The 15615-nt window shown below is 46.2% G+C and overlaps 1 protein-coding gene across 14 annotated transcripts in view; it reads right to left on the reverse strand.

Annotated features, from left to right (window-relative positions):
• Positions 1–11684: 11684 nt before the first annotated feature.
• PDCD4 (programmed cell death 4) overlaps positions 11685–15615 on the reverse strand; it is a 33856-nt gene continuing 29925 nt past the window's right edge. For 13 of the 14 annotated variants that reach the window (XM_053309270.1, XM_053309276.1, XM_053309277.1 and 10 more), the window contains 2 exons: positions 14184–14323; positions 11685–12391 (listed from right to left, as the gene is read on the reverse strand). In XM_053309270.1, coding sequence (XP_053165245.1) covers positions 12331–12391; positions 14184–14323 — 201 coding nt within the window. In that variant the 3' untranslated portion in view covers positions 11685–12330. The remainder of the gene's footprint in view (positions 12392–14183; positions 14324–15615) is intronic. The other variant, XM_053309280.1, reaches the window with a different exon arrangement.

Genomic DNA, 15615 nt, shown 5'->3' on the forward strand with positions numbered 1-15615 from the left:
ACAACCCCCCCACATATTAAAAAAAAAAGGACATCGACTTTGCACCACAGCAGGGGGGCGCATTTAGAAGAGGATGGCTGGTAAAGAACAGCAGATGGATGTGGAATTATTGCAGAACCAATCCTTTGGTTTTTTTCCCTAGTCAATACAAAGACACTTTTGTGCCTCTTGGATGTACCCTTTTGCAGAACATGTGGCAACAGCCTGTGTAATTTGTGTAGTAAACAATCCTACTTTACCAAGGTATAGTATCTCACTGGACATACTGTGTGGGCTATCTTTTTCCTTGTCTCGAGAGGTTGTTTTCGCTTTACAGAAATGTCAAACCCAAACTTGAATCCATCAGTGACTGGTTAATTATGAGGCTAAAGATGGAGAACTGGGACACCACAACTATCTACACATTACTGACGATGAAGTCAGTTATACTGGATGGAGATTGATTGCCCTGACAAAGGACTGTAAGTATGATTGTCAGCCAACATAGTGCAGTGGTTAGAGTGCTGGATTAAGACCGGGAAATAGGGGTGTGCACCGGACCGCGGACCTGCGGCTCGGCACTGGGGTGGGGGGTTCCATTAAGGGCGGGGGGGGCTTTACTCACCCCTCCCGCGCTTTGCTGCTTTGGCGCCATAATTAGTTTAAAAAATGCGCCGCAGAATCGCTCGCCGCTCCGGGACTCCTTCTTGACTTCAAAATCGGGCGGCAGGATACTTCCCTGCCGCCCCCGAAGCCCCCTCAAGCCATTTTAGCTCTTTAAATCTCGCCCCGGACCGAGTGCTAAAGCGCTCGGGCGGGCGGCGGGGAGATGTCTGTCTGTCCGCCCGCCCCCTTCCCTGCCTTCTGCGACCCCCCACCCTAACCCTCCCGAACCAAAACCACCCCTTGTCCGGACCGGTTCGGAGGCCAGTAGAATGGCCTCCGAACCGATCCGTGCACACTACTACCGGGAAAACCCGAGTCCAAATCCTCATTCAGCCAAGACACTTGCTGGGCGACACAGAGCCTACAACTCAAATGATTTGGCCTGCCTCACAGGGTTGTTGTAAAGAGGAAGAACAGGATGCAGAAGAGAATGTGAGATGCCACATGGAAACTGGACTTTGTTAGCAGTGACTGTGATTGACCTGAAAGGCTTTAATGCCTCCTCAAAACCCCAAACTCACAAGGGGGGGGTGAAAAATGTGAATGCCTTTTTCTTTTTGACTTTATTGCTTTGCTATTGCCCAGGATTGCTGTTTTGTTCTCGTGATCAAAAACCAGCCTACAACACAAGCCAGCCAGCCTCCAAGAAGCACCGGCCCCCACACACAGCCTCCTGCCTGGCCACCAAGCCTCAAATGAAGACATCATCCCCTGTTCTGGTCTTCAGGGAAAGGGGAGCCCAAGGCAAACAGGGAACCAAAAATATAAATTGGGAAAAGGAAAAAAAGGAAAAAATTGCCAAAAGACCAAATTGAAATTAGCCTCAGGTTTTGTCCACCCTTTGTATTATTTGCCTTGAAAACTTGACTTTTCTTTTTGTGCTAACGGTTGGCACCCAGAGACTTAGTCTCAGGATGCTGTCCCTACATGGGGGGGGGGGGAGGGAATTGACAACTCACTTGCCTGTCTTTCTCTCAAGTAAACAGGTTTGCAACCAACAGTGCCTTGAATTGTCTTTCCAAGAAGGATTGTTCCTCCCCAGATCGAAGGAATACCTGGATCCATCGCCAGAATGTGATCCCAAGGGAGTCTCCATCAACCCAGGAAAACTAACAATCAGCAGCAGCAGCTACCCGGGGGCAGTCCCTATCTGCATTTCCAGTCCAACCCAATGTGACAGAACGTCTATCTACTACCCTGTCCTGTGTTCGAGGAAGAAGGCCTAATGCACAGTTCATCTTCCTGCTTCCAAGTGTTATAGGAGAAGGATAGACAACAAACGCCTGAAGACTGCCTGATAACAAACAAGCAAGCCAATTTGTTCACTTTTCTGTGGAGTCATACACGTAACAGCATTTCCCCAAGCTGTAAAGCCCTGGAACCATCCTACCTGGGTAAGATACCTTGCCAAAGACACTATTTCTAATTCTGCCAAAGACACTATCTCAGATTGCCCACAAGGGGAGGGAGTCAAGGCTCCCAAACACATGAACATTTAAGCTTGTCTGTGGACACTAGCCAAACAAGCCAAAACAACACGGATCAGGATAGCCAAAATCCTGCAACGTTTTACAAGAGCATTTGGTTCTCAACTGAAGGACTACAATATATTTTTCCTTACCAAGGACTTTTAGATTTTGAATTCTAAAGCTCTCCATGGCTTCCTTTTTGGCCATGACAGACTTTAGAGGACACTAAGGGGGGTGGGAGTTGATGATTTGCACCACTTTCTTATATTACTTTCTTGTAGTGACTATGTGCTATCATTATGTTGAAAACCTTGCTATCTCCTGTGCTGTAAGGTCATGGACCTCACATGCTTGCTCTCCAGTCATTTCCTTATTGTTTCACTTATATATTGTGCCAATCATCTCATTGTTTCAACCAGAGCATTTACCTGCAAGTCTGCACCTATCCCCAAGTTACTGATCCCTTTATGCTCTAAGACATTAAGCTGGCCCAAGCCTTACCTAAAATTTTATAGACACGTGTATTAATCAGTGTGATTATACATGACTTGTCATTGCTATCGCTTTCCACAAGCTGATAACCCATTAATCACCAGAAGCATCTGGTTCCACAATGCAAGACTGTTATTTATACTTTATTTGGGATAAAGATGGGTTAAAATCATGTTGCTTGCTATAAGTTGTATGATCTTTATATGTACACTTTGCTGTTATGTGTAAAATTTATATATATATATATCAAATCATGCCAGATATGGGTGGTTAAGGTGGAGGGACTTGATTACAACAGCAATGAATGCACCACTGAGAGACCTTAAAGGCCAAACTGAAGACAGATCATCCTGGAGAGAATCTATGTATCTATGTGTTCGCTAAGAGTTGGCACCGACTTGATGGCACTTAATTAATCAATTAATCAATCAATCCCTTTACTGGGACCAAGCAAAGTTTGGTTTTGGAATTTCGTTTAAAAGGCAAGTTATTTGGTTACTAAAAAGAAATACTTTAAAGAGGGCGTGTAAAGTGTACCAACTGCAGAATTTTTAAAAAATTCGTTCACATAAAGGAACTCTGCACATGCCCTGTGAATCTGGTTTTGTTTCTTTTTAAACCTTTGTTTATTTTCAGATTCTGATCAAGTGAAAGCTAGCAGTTCTAGGACCAGAGGATCGTGTGCCTCTGCAGTCACGCCCGGCATTCAGCAGTTGTTAGCCCAGATTAGCAATCGCTAGAAAAGGATTTCTGGTGGCGTGCTAGGAGCGGAATCTCCAGCGAGGTAGCAACTGTGCACGGGCTACGCTACTTGAGACAAGGAAGAGGCGACGGGAACTAACACGCGGCAAGTTTCTGTCATGTATCGGATGCTCATATGCATTAAGCCCTTAGGCACGCCTTTCGTGTGTGGGGAGGGAAGAGAGAGATTGAGAGCAGCAGTTACAGACTGGGACATGACCACACAGCTGAAATCAGTGACACAGTTTAGTCATGACTAGCTTATGGGCCATTTTTTCAGCCGGACTAGTCATGACTAACTTAAGAGAGCGTCTTCTTCTGCATGATCCCCATCGTCCACTACGTTCATCAGGGGAGGCTCGTCTGTGGCTACCTTCATGTTGTTTGGTGGCCACCCAGGGACGGGCCTTCTCTGTTGTCGCCCCGAGACTTTGGAACGCGCTTCCCGTGTGAATAAGAGTCTCCCCATCTCTAGTGGCTTTTAAAAGGGGTCTAAAGACTTATCTTTTTACCCAAGCCTTTTAGCTTTCTAAACTTTTGATTGTTTATTATTTGTTTTAAATTGTTTTTAGTATTTGTTTGTTGTGAACCGCCCTGAGACCTTGGGTTAGGGTGGTATAAAAATGTGTTAAATAAATAAATAAATAACATAACATAACATAACATAACATAACATAGTCTGGATGCTCGCATAATTTAATATCACATCTTCTGTGTCTCACTTATTTTTTTTTTTAACAGCAAGAGCGGATTTCAACATGCGTCACAAACTTCGCGCAATCCTGACTCTCTCCTCCCATTTCTGGAGTCGTTGTTGCCAATAGCAATGCATTGAAGACCTCGGCCAACAAGGCGGCGCCGGAGCGTGGTTGACGAAGAGATTTTTAAAAAGCAAGCGCCCTTACTTCCGATTGCCATTTGAATCCCGCCATATGCGGGGTAGGGACTTAATGTAAAATGAAAGAACAACTTTACACCAGGCTCTATGGTGTCCCCTGACCAATGGTGCCCCAGCCGTTCCATTTTGCAAGCGGAAGCGTTTATGCACGTTTCCTTGCAAGCTTAGTTGGGTGAAGTTCTGCCCGACTCCATTGAATGGCTCGTAAATTATGAGGAGGAAAAATCCGGTCCCGGGAGGGACGTTGCAAGCAAAAGCGGTGGTTGGGGGAGATATTTGGCAGTTCGTATGCAGGGACCGAGGGGAGGTCCACAACAGTGGAGCTGCCAGGAAGGGAGAGAACGGGGCCGGCGAAGAGAAGCGACGGCGGTTGTCAGCCCAGGGAGGCTCGGAGGACGCGAGTCCACCCTCAGCGGGCGAAGCGGCGGGGGCTGCGGCGGCGGAGGCTGTGGAAGGAGGAAGAGAGCAGCTCCGCGGGAGGCCGGGCCCGGAGTGTGGGAGGAGCTGGGGAAGCGGGGCGGCTGAGGCCCAGGAAGGAAGCCGAGTCGGCTGGAGGGGGGAAGCCCCGGGCTGCAGCTCAAAGCAGTGGGTGGAGTATGCCGGGAGAAAGGAGGCGGCTGTAGTCGCGGAAGGCCTGGAGGGTGTGCATATGCGCGTGTGCAGTGCTGTTTTGCTTTGCTGACTGGTGGTGCTGGTGAGAGCGTGTAGGTGGAGAAGCCTCTGCTCCACACACTGGTCTAGGGTTGCCTCCAATAAAGGGCCTTTATACGTTGCCCCCTCCTTCACCTGATATGGGGTGGGGAATTGGACATATTAACAACATAGTATTCACAACAACACCCTTAATTTGAATCTAAGACAACTTCTTGTCAGCAGAATGCCTGTATCAAAAATCTTGGGAGGTCTTACCTAAGGAAGATGAATCATTTTCCCCATCTTTGGCTACATGATCAAACTCCACTTGCATGCAATCCTAAATTTTATCTCCGTTAAAGTTAATTGCAAAATGTATGCGGGTTTTAGAACCTCGTTATTTAGAATAGTTCCCCATTTTAGAGCTTAAGGGTTGAGAGTTATTCTCTCGGTCTCAAAATTACAAAGCTTTGAGGTAGAGGTCTATGGTACCCTTAAAAATGTCAACAAATATATATGGCATGAGGTTTTGAAGGTTACTCAGCTCTTGGCAAATGCATGTCACAGTACATTGGTTACAATACCATAGAACTGTTACGTATGCTGTAACCAGTTAATAAGGCTACCCTTCAGTATTTATTACCGGTAATAAGAGGTCCACATCCCAGTACAGTTGATGTTCTATGGAGACCTGAGATTTTGGAGACCAGGATTTTTCCATTGTCACTTTTCATGCAACCAAGTTGCTCTTATTTGTTGTGTTGGATTGAGACACCAAGGCACTTTAGCATACCTCAAATTGCCTGCTCTATTTTGTGATCTATTGTGTCATCATGCAAGAGCCAAGTACCCTGAGACTACATAGCCCGTTAGTCCTCAGGGTCTGCAAACCTTTTTCATAGCAACAACCTGCTACTTCAGTAATCTTATTGCCTGTGTGTACCTTTAAGACACTGAAGCCCCACTCTCATGTTCTGGATAACATATTTGCCCTAAACCTTTTTCAAGGTTGAAAACTTGTATGGTATTGTCTTGGACACACTGTTTCCTATGGGCCCATACTGCCCCATCCTCACTCTTGGTCCAGTACAACTATATATTGTGCTATTGCCTTTGAATATCAGTAAACACAGATAGCATATTTACTAGGCCTCTGTTGTCAGAATTCCTGACGTGCTGCGTGCACACAAATGCACCGCCTACACAGTGTGGCGGATGTGGCTGCTGCCCAGCAGTAGCTGCTGTTTCTAATGCAGGGGCAGAAGGGCCTTTGTACCAGAACTGGTAGTTGGGCAGGGGAGGCCAGGAGGGCACGTGGGAATGCCTGGGGACTGTAGTTCATCCCAGCGCTTTTCCCATGGGGGGAAATGCTGGGAGGAATTACAGTCCCCAGGCATCCCCTGCACAACTACTGGTTTCGGTACAAAGTTGCCCCTCTGCTCTGGAAACAGCAACTACTGCTTGATGCTGGTTGCGCTGGGAATACCTACCTCCTCGTGCTTTGGTAGTTCCAGCTGTATAGACCCTCTTAACGGCTACAGTATGGTAAAGATGTGCTTTGACTGGTCAAAGAGATGCAGTAGTTTTCTGTGTCCTTTCCTCCTTTGTAAAGTGGAGGATGTTAACCACTAGCTACCTTTGGGCTGTTCTTATCTCTTGCCTAAAATATTATTGGAGGTAGGTTTTAATGTATTGAGCTGTGGTTCAAACTCTTCCCGTGTAGAGGCCATTGAAAAAAACCATGTGCTACTGCTCCATGCATTTATAAGCCACTGGTGTTGCTTGGGCTTATGGTACAAGTTTCACAATCATTATGACACTTTGTAATTGCATCCATAAGTATTGTGGATATACCCACCATATATCCATCTGTCTGTGCAAGGTGGTTGTTGGGGTTCCCGGGTACCCTATGTTACTTGTAGAGTCCTAAGAAGTCACTGTGTCAAGTTTGGTCCCAATAGCTCAAAGGGTTAGGGTTTTAGGGAAGGTTTTTCTGTTTTAGGGAAGTTAGCAGTTGAAGATGTGACTGCCATGGTCTTGTGCAAGCCCAAACTGCTACCTTTAAAATCAGTTACCCTAGAAAAGCTTGAGAAGATGCAGCACGAAGCACAGGAAACTCTTCATCAGCAGGCACATCTTGCTTAGCAGTCGACACAATAGTTCAAAATCTGTTTTCAGTAGCTTTTTAAAAATATCATGTAATGTTTACTGCTAGTTGAAGTAAAAATCGTCTTGTTACCAAAGATGTTACATAAATGAGAACATTTAGGCAAATGTTTACACTTCTGCAAAATGTATAGCTTCTCTGTAAATATGCATTTTTATTACTGTAGGACATATTGTTTGTAAGGACTTTGGAGTTGCACATCTGGGTTTTGAAATCTAGAAAGCTTAACTCTGCCTTATCTAGGCCTGATTATCTGTGTAGCTGTACTTCTAACAGGAGAGGAGAGCTAGTCTTGTGGTAGCAAGCATGACTTGTCCCCATAGCTAAGCAGGGTCTGCCCTGGTTGCATATGAAAGGGAGACTTGATGTGTGAGCAGGACAAGATCTTCCCCCTCAGGGGATGGAGCCGCTCTGGGAAGAGCAGAAGGTTTCAAGTTCCCTCCCTGGCTTCTCCCAAGATAGGGCTGAGAGAGATTCCTGCCTGCAACCTTGGAGGAGCCACTGCCAGTCTGTGAAGACAATACTGAGCTAGATAGACCAATGTTGGTCTGACTCAGTATATGGCAGCTTCCTATGTTCCTAAGTCTTTGGGTCACTCACTGTGTGGGCCTGCCAGAGGTAATCCCTGTGACTGACTGCATGACAGCCCATGGACTTCAGAATGAGATCCTTGAGCTGCTGAGGCTGGGCCATTCCCTACGGGGATTTATTGTGGCCTGATTGAGTGCCTGGCAAGCCCAGTGTTCCCCCTTCTTCTAGCTGTGGGCATGTAGAGCAGACCTTAAAACTTGGTGCTGAGCAGGCATCTTGCTGCCTCTCCTTGCCCGATTTGCTTTGGCAAAACCTTGTGGTCAGGATCCTTTAATCTCCTCTGATGGGGGTTGCCTAATTTGGAATCATTCACGAAGTAGCAAACTGAAGATAGGTATCAGAGCTGCTCTTGATTCCATTCTCTCCTCCCCTTTCTCCCCATATCCCCAACCCTGAGGCGATTAAAGCTTTTACTCCCTTGCTCCTTCCCACTTCTTATCTCATCCTGGGAGTTGCTTTTACCCCTTGAGCAACCTAGGTTGCCAGCTACCATATTGTTTCTCTCCTGTGCTGGAGCTCATCAGATAGGGTTGTATACTGAGCATGCTCTAGACAGAACTGGATCACGTGATATTAATTTCCTGTTGCTGAAGGCATCCTAGCTCCAGTTCCAGATCTGTCTTGCTTGAGCTTACAGGTCTGGGAGAGAGCTCTTAAATTTTCAAGATTATGTATTTTTTTTCCTTCTACCTCCCTCCACTACCCCTTTTTAGATTGTGTGAGGGTGGGGAGCTGCTCTTAGAATTTGATTTCAAATTTTCTAATTTTGCTCAAACTACAATTTTCTTAAGTTTACTGATTTGGCTGATTGGAATTGCTAACTTTTCTTTCTTTGGTTGATATCCCTTCTTCCCCATGGAGCTGGCTCATGCCGAAGAGCTCCTCTGGGGCTCCCTCTCTGAGGGGTCGCAGCTGCCGCAGGATCTGTGCAGCTTGGAGTTGGCTGTAGCCGCACCTCCAGAACAGGCTGTACTGGCCGTTTCCATGCCTGCCATTTTGCCCGCAGAGGCACTGGCTGCGATTTTTTTTAAAGGCTCCCAAGAGGACGTAGCATTCCGGGGATCAGCCCTTGATGAAAAAAGAAAAGCACAAGCATGTGTTCTCTCCAAGACAGGAAAGCTCTGTGCGGCTCAGCAAACAGCTCCTGATAAAAGCAGTCTGTAAAAGAATTGGAGCCACACAAGCCAAAGCAGCCAGAGGCAAACGACCAGCACCCTTCAGTTGATCCCCAGGTGTCTTTGAGCTCTCCCATATGGGGCCCAGTGTCTGAGGGGGAATCAGCTAGCCTGCGCATTCCCTCCGCACTGCCTTCGGATCCAGACTTGCCCTCCGTGCCTTCCAGACTGCCACCAGAGGCTTCGATGCCCATCGCTCCAGAGCCAGTAACTGATGCTACCTCTCCCTTCCCTCCCCATCTTATGGCGTAGCTGAGAGAATTTTTTAAAAAGGAATGCCTAGTGACTAAGCCACCGGTGGCTCCTAATGATAACCTTGATAATCCGATGCCCATTGCCCCGATCATGCCTATTGCTCCTGTGCCTTTACCTATTAGGCGGGGTAGGGAACGCCTCTCCCCATCATTGCCAGATTCTAGTCCTTGTAGGCATTTTATTCTTCTCTCTGAAAGGGGATTATTTGCTCCTAGGCTCTTGCCCAGATGCAAAAGACGACCAAATCACTCTCCTCCTTCCTCTCGAGGCGCCCAGGCCCAAGCACCCTAGAAGAGCCCCCCGCACTTGTTTACCCTTCCCTCCCTCCTGAACTTAACCTCGTCTTACCAGCAATTCCATTGGCACCTGTGCCTCCTTAGGTCCCACCTGCTCCAACCCCCACCACCCGGTACCAGCCCCCGCCAGCCCCAATCTACCTGCATCTGAGTCCTCCCTGCTGGGGCACACAACCCAGTGGACCCTACTGAATCCAACAAAGAAGATGGAGAGTTATCTGAAGAAGAGATCGCACCTCTAGTCCCTATCTCTTCTAGGCTCTTCTGCAGATTTTGATGTTCTCCTCTCTAAGGCTAAGAGGACCATCGATGATGTTGTACCTTCCGAAATTGCTGAGTCCTCCCATCACTGGATTAAAATGTGTTCCCCCTCTACTTCCAATGCCACTGCCACAGTGCCTTTTCCATCCATGTTCCACAACATTATGTGTGCTGAATGGCAGCGCCCTGTGTCATCCAAACCAATTGGCAATATCTCTAAAAAGTATTACTGCCTCCCTAAGACATCTCTTCTGGCTAACCCAAAGGTAGACCTACCCATGGCACAAATGGTCTCTGGCTCCATCATTAATACTGAAGGCCAAGAACAGTTAAGAGCCCAGGAAGACAGGAAACGAGATTAACTTTTTAAAAAGGTTCATGAGGCCTCAGCTATGTCCATTATAATAACCACCACCAATTCAATTTTTGCCCGTGCCTCTGGGCCAAGGAACTCTTAGCTCTTGTTCTGCCTGAAAATACCAAGCTTCGCCAGGGCATCAACAAAATGGCCAAAGTAGTGGCCCTTATGGCTGATTCCAGCCTGGATTGTATTTCCCAGTCATCCAGACCCATGGTTGCTGGAGTAGCTGTATACAGATTTCTTTGGCTAAAGAGTTGGAATGTGGACACCAAGTCCAAACTCGCTCTAATATCTGCTCGCTTTCACAGGAATACACAGACAAGATTGCATCCCAACTGCACCTACTGCTGCACCACCACTCCGTGGATGTCATGGTGCTCTCTCAAGCCCTAGGCTCCATGATAGACTGCCTGGAATGTGTGCCATGGGCCAGTTGGCACTCTCACCCCCTCCAGTGATTTCTCCTCCCATTCCAGGAGCTGGTTATGGCAGCTGCCTACAAGTGGGTTATCTTTCCAGAATCAGTCTGCAGGTCCTTCCTCTGGTGGCTACCACCAGCTTTTCTCAAGAGTCTTCCACTATCCAAACCTATTTCGACCGTAGTCCCCACGGTAGTCCCCACGGATGCCAGCCTCCTTGGTTGGGGAGCCCATTATCTAGGTTGCCTGGCCCAAGCCCAGTGGTCTCCCTCCGAAGCAAAGAGGTTGATAAGCTTCCTAGAACTCCGGGCAGTTCGCCTCTCTCTCCTCCAATTTCATCACCTCGTTCGAGGAAAACACATTCTCATTAGTACACAACCCTATCTGATGAGCTCCGAACACAGGGAAAAAGAACCCTTCATGGTAAGCCAATGTTCCTTTCAAGAGCCTTGCTTCTGAAGTACTTTAATGTTGTGCTATCTAGACCAGGGCTGTACAAATTCAGCCCTCCTGCAGATGCTGGACTACAATTCTGTAGTCAACAACTCTGGAGAGCCAGCGTGGTGTAGTGGTTAGAGTGCTGGACTAGGACTGGGGAGACCAGAGTTCAAATCCCCATTCAGCCATGAAACTAGCTGGGTGACCCTGGGCCAGTCACTTCTCTCTCAGCCTAACCTACTTCACAGGGTTGTTGTGAAAGAAACTCAAGTATGTAGTACACCGCTCTGGGCTCCTTGGAGGAAGAGCAGGATATAAATGTAAAATAATAATAACAATAACTCTCATCATCCCTCATTATTGGTCACTGTGGCTTGGGATGATGGGGAGTTGTGATGCAAAAACAGCTGGAGGGCTGAAGTGCAGCCATGGTTTAGACTACTCAATTTATTACCTGCACCTGCAAGTTGGGCTTTGAGTAAATTCCCAAACTGGGCTAAAAGTGTATATGTAGTATATAGATTTATGTGAACAAGCATAGTAACAAAGTATTAGTGTGATAGTCGTGCAAAGAGGCATGTGAGAGTTGCTGTCCTGACTAGATTAGAAGTGTATGAACGGGGCCTTCTTTCCAGCCACACATACAGCCATTAGTCTGCCCCTCATGTTAGCCTGATTATTCATATAGTAATGAAAATAAAACTCAAGTGTTCTGTAGAACAGAGAAGCTAAAAGTAGACATAAAGCTACTTTTAGGACCAGGCTAATACTTTACCAGTTCTAGGGTGAGAGCCAATGAAAATGTACTTCCAGAACCGTTTTTAAAAATGAATGAGGCGAGAATCTGCTTCACAAAAATTTATTTTGCAATACATTCTATCAGAACTGTTCATTTTTCCAGTTTTGTAGAAAAATAGATGTTCCAGCCACCATTTGCTGAACTAGTCTTTAAGACCAAATCATTATGTTCTCCTGGAAAAAGATGAATACATCTTATGACCAAACTAAATTTCCTAGATTCTTCAAAACAAAGAAATAACCTTTTCCCTCCCAAAGCACAGTATTTCAACAGCAGCAGCCACTTAGGGTTCCAGCAGCTTAACTTTACCCATTCTATAAAGCTTTGTATAAACCAGTGATTTCACTACAAAAACACTGTCTTTGAAAGAAAGGAGTGACAGGCAGGCATCAATGCAAAACACGGAATGATTAGGTCAAACATATGGCACTTACAAAAAAGTAGCTTATTTCAGCAAACCTCCATAGAAAGGCAGTTACTTGTTCTGTCCAACTACTGGTCCAGAGAAAAGAAAGTTTTCGAAGAATTTCCTTTATGAACACAAATTATAAGAACTTCAGAAGTCATTTGTGCCCCCAAACAAGTGCATTTCTTAAAAATAAATGAACTGTGCTAAGCAACTCTTACTATAGAATATATACATATATATTCCCTTTAAACATCTGCAGTTGCAATAGTTAGTTCATATATTCAGTAGCTCTCCGCTTTCAGGCGGCCTCCATCTCCTTCACTTACAAAGCGCTTTCTTCCCCTAAAATTAAATACAAATAAGTTTTCAGTATCTCTTGTCTTTCACTTGACCTAAAAAGGAGTGGGGAGTTGCTACAGTCCAGACATGATAGAGGTCTATAAAACCATGCATGGAGCGGAGAAAGTGGATAGAGAGAAATTCTTCTCCCTCTCACAGAGCACTAGAACTAGGGGTCATCCCATGAAACTGATTGCCAGGAAATTTAGGACCAGCAAATGGACGTATTTTTTCACACAATGCATAATCAACTTGTGGAATTCTCTGCCACAAGATGTGGTGACAGCCAACAACCTGGATGGCTTTAAGAGGGGCTTGGATAACTTCATAGAGGAGAGGTCTATCAACGGCTACTAGTCAGAGGGCTATAGGCCACCTCCAGCCTCGAAGGCAGGATGCCTCTGAGTCCCAGTTGCAGGGGAGTAACAGCAGGAGGGCATGCCCTCAACTCCTGCCTGTAGGCTTCCAGTGGCATCTGGTGGGCCACTGTGTGAAACAGGATGCTGGACTAGATAGGCCTTGGGGCTGATCCAGCAAGGCTGTTCTTTTAATTGAATGGGCATGCCAAATGTGTGTAAGTTACAGATACTGACATGCATTAGCTTGCTCCATTTTGCAGATGAGCTTCTCACAGGATTTGGGACTCTGAACAGGAAAGCTACAAGAGCAGAAGTCAGGAAGCTACAGAGGAATAAGCTATTCCTGGAAGCCCAGTAAAATACTAGACTGAGATTTCAGACCATTAGTGATTTTTTCATTCAGTTTACAATTTGGACAGGCCTATGCTTGAAAATCATTTTCTCTGCAGGAATCTAAGATTTCTCAAACAAGGTTTCAAAAGCACATAACTAAAATCAGTGGTTTATGAATTGCAGGATCTCTCTTCTTTAAACTATCCCAACAGAAATGGAAATGAATAGTAACTAGAGCTCAGGAGTAAACAGCCTGGCACTATGTGCAAGTTCGAAAGTGTACAGAGAAGCAATATGGGGATATGAGCTGTATATCTCCCTGTAGTTAACCCCTGCTAACTTGGCAGAGGTACCTTTTTACGTGGTGATTCTCTTTAATTTAGCAGGGGGAGAGTAACTGGCCCTATCCACCTCCAGAACAATACCTCCAGTGACTGTTGCTGGTGTCTATCTTGTGTTTCTTTTTAGATTGTGAGCCCTTTGGGGACAGGGATCCATTTTATTTATTTGTTATTTCTCTGTGTAAACCACCCTGAGGGTCGTATAAAAATTGAATTTAAAAACAAAATAATAATAATAATTAGTATTATTATTTTCAATTAAGCTTAAACCCCAAGCAAAACATTGCAATAAGTGAAAATTGAATATCATGAGAGGTTCCCAGCAAAAAGTCAAACTTGACATAAGAACTTTTCTTAGCGGGGCGGGGGGGGGGGGGCGCTATACAGATTGGTACATCAGTGGGGAGAGAGGGGCTTTAATCGTTGTCTCCTTCAGTCCTGAACTAGATTCGGGCCCCAGCTGTTATTTGTCAAGAGGGACCCCCCGCATTTACCCCAATAGAAACCTTTTCCTTAGTCAAATAGCAGTTGTGGAGGGCCCTAATCCAGAGCCTCAGTAGCAGAGGCTAGGGGTTAGAACCCCCTTTCTCCTCCCCCAGTCATGATCCCAGTCAGGACCTCTGCAGTTACTCAAAAAGTTAAGCCAAGATGAAGTGACAGCTACTTTTTTTACTCATAATTAGCAAGCTAGCTAGATCAGCATTCCTTGTAGTTAACTTCGGTCACAGCTATTTCTAAGACACAAAACTATTCTTTACATACCTGGAAGGACAAAGGTCTCTCATTGGTTTGGAAATTATTCCCGCTCTAAAGCATTCCTCTACAAACCGCTCAAGCACAGAGTAGGAACGTGGCACATCAAGATTAATGTCTGGAATTTCACGGTAAACTCGTTCATAACCCTGCGACATCAGAATTGGGGGTTGGGGAGAGTTAGCATTCATCTCATAATTAAGGTTCTTGCTTTGTTCTCAAAACTATGTTAAGGAATACTGTCCCAAATTTAAAGGTAAAATGTGTCGTCAAGGCGGCTTCGACTCCTGGCAACCACAGAGCCCTGTGGCTGTCTTTAGTAGAATACAGGAGGGGTTTACCATTGCCTCCTCCCACGCAGTATGAGATGATGCCTTTCAACATCATCTTATATCACTGCTGCCCGATATAGGTTTCTCTCCCTACGATGGGAAACATACCAGCGGAGGATTCAAACCGGCAATCTCTGGCTTGATAAGCAAGTCATTTCCCCACTAAGCCATTAGGTAGCTCATCCCATATGTAAGTAGGGCACAATAAAGAGCCTGGAGAGCTTTTTAGAGAGAGAGGAGAGCAAAAGTTCTCTGGGCTACTATAGGAGTGCCTCAAGGAAAGGAAAGGCAATGCAACAAGGGGTTGCACTATTGCACCAACTCAGCAAAGGGAAGACACAGGGCCACTTGTACTTCATTGACTTGAAAGGCTGGTTTGGCACAAATATCTGAGCTAAGGAGGGGGAGAAAGAGAGATATTGTGAGACCCGCTTCCCCCAAAACTGCGGGGAGAGCGGGCTAAGCACACTATCCACACAGATGATTGGGCAGGGAGCCCTGGGAGGCTGAATTGGCCGCCCACAGGATTGCCGGCTCTGTGCCGGCGGGGGCTTGGGGGAGCGGGGGTCAATTGGCCCCCGCAAGCTCCAGCATGCTCTGCGCGAGCGCGCAGGGCATGCTGGCAAGACCCCCGGAGCCGGGAGGCGGCTTTTTGCCTCCCCTCCGGGGGTCTCCTTGTGAGTAGCCGCGGAGCTGCACTGCGGCTATTCACGATCCAATAGCCCATGTTTGCGGAGCACTCACTCCGCAAAACCGGGCTAAGGGGCAGGTTACTTGAGCGGGTTGGCCGCTCAAGAACCATTGGGCTCGCAGCCGAGCCCGGTGGTTCTTATGATTAGCCAAAATCAGGCTAGGCTCTCCTAGCCCGATTTTTGCTAATCGTGTGAATAGCCCCATTGTCTCTTTTTAGATACTGACTAAACCTGCTTTGGGAAGCTTGCCTTGCAGGTTGGGAATTGTAGTTTTATAAAAATTCAGTTTATCAAATGATTATATGTAGATAGCAATCTTTCCATTATAGTTAAACCTTCACCTCTGCTTTAAGGGGGGGGGGTTACCAAACCACACAATATTTGAAGCTTTCTTTTCTTTTTTCTTTTAAGGAAAAT

This window comes from Hemicordylus capensis, chromosome 3 (genome assembly GCF_027244095.1).
Source record: "Hemicordylus capensis ecotype Gifberg chromosome 3, rHemCap1.1.pri, whole genome shotgun sequence".
NCBI lineage: Eukaryota > Metazoa > Chordata > Lepidosauria > Squamata > Cordylidae > Hemicordylus > Hemicordylus capensis.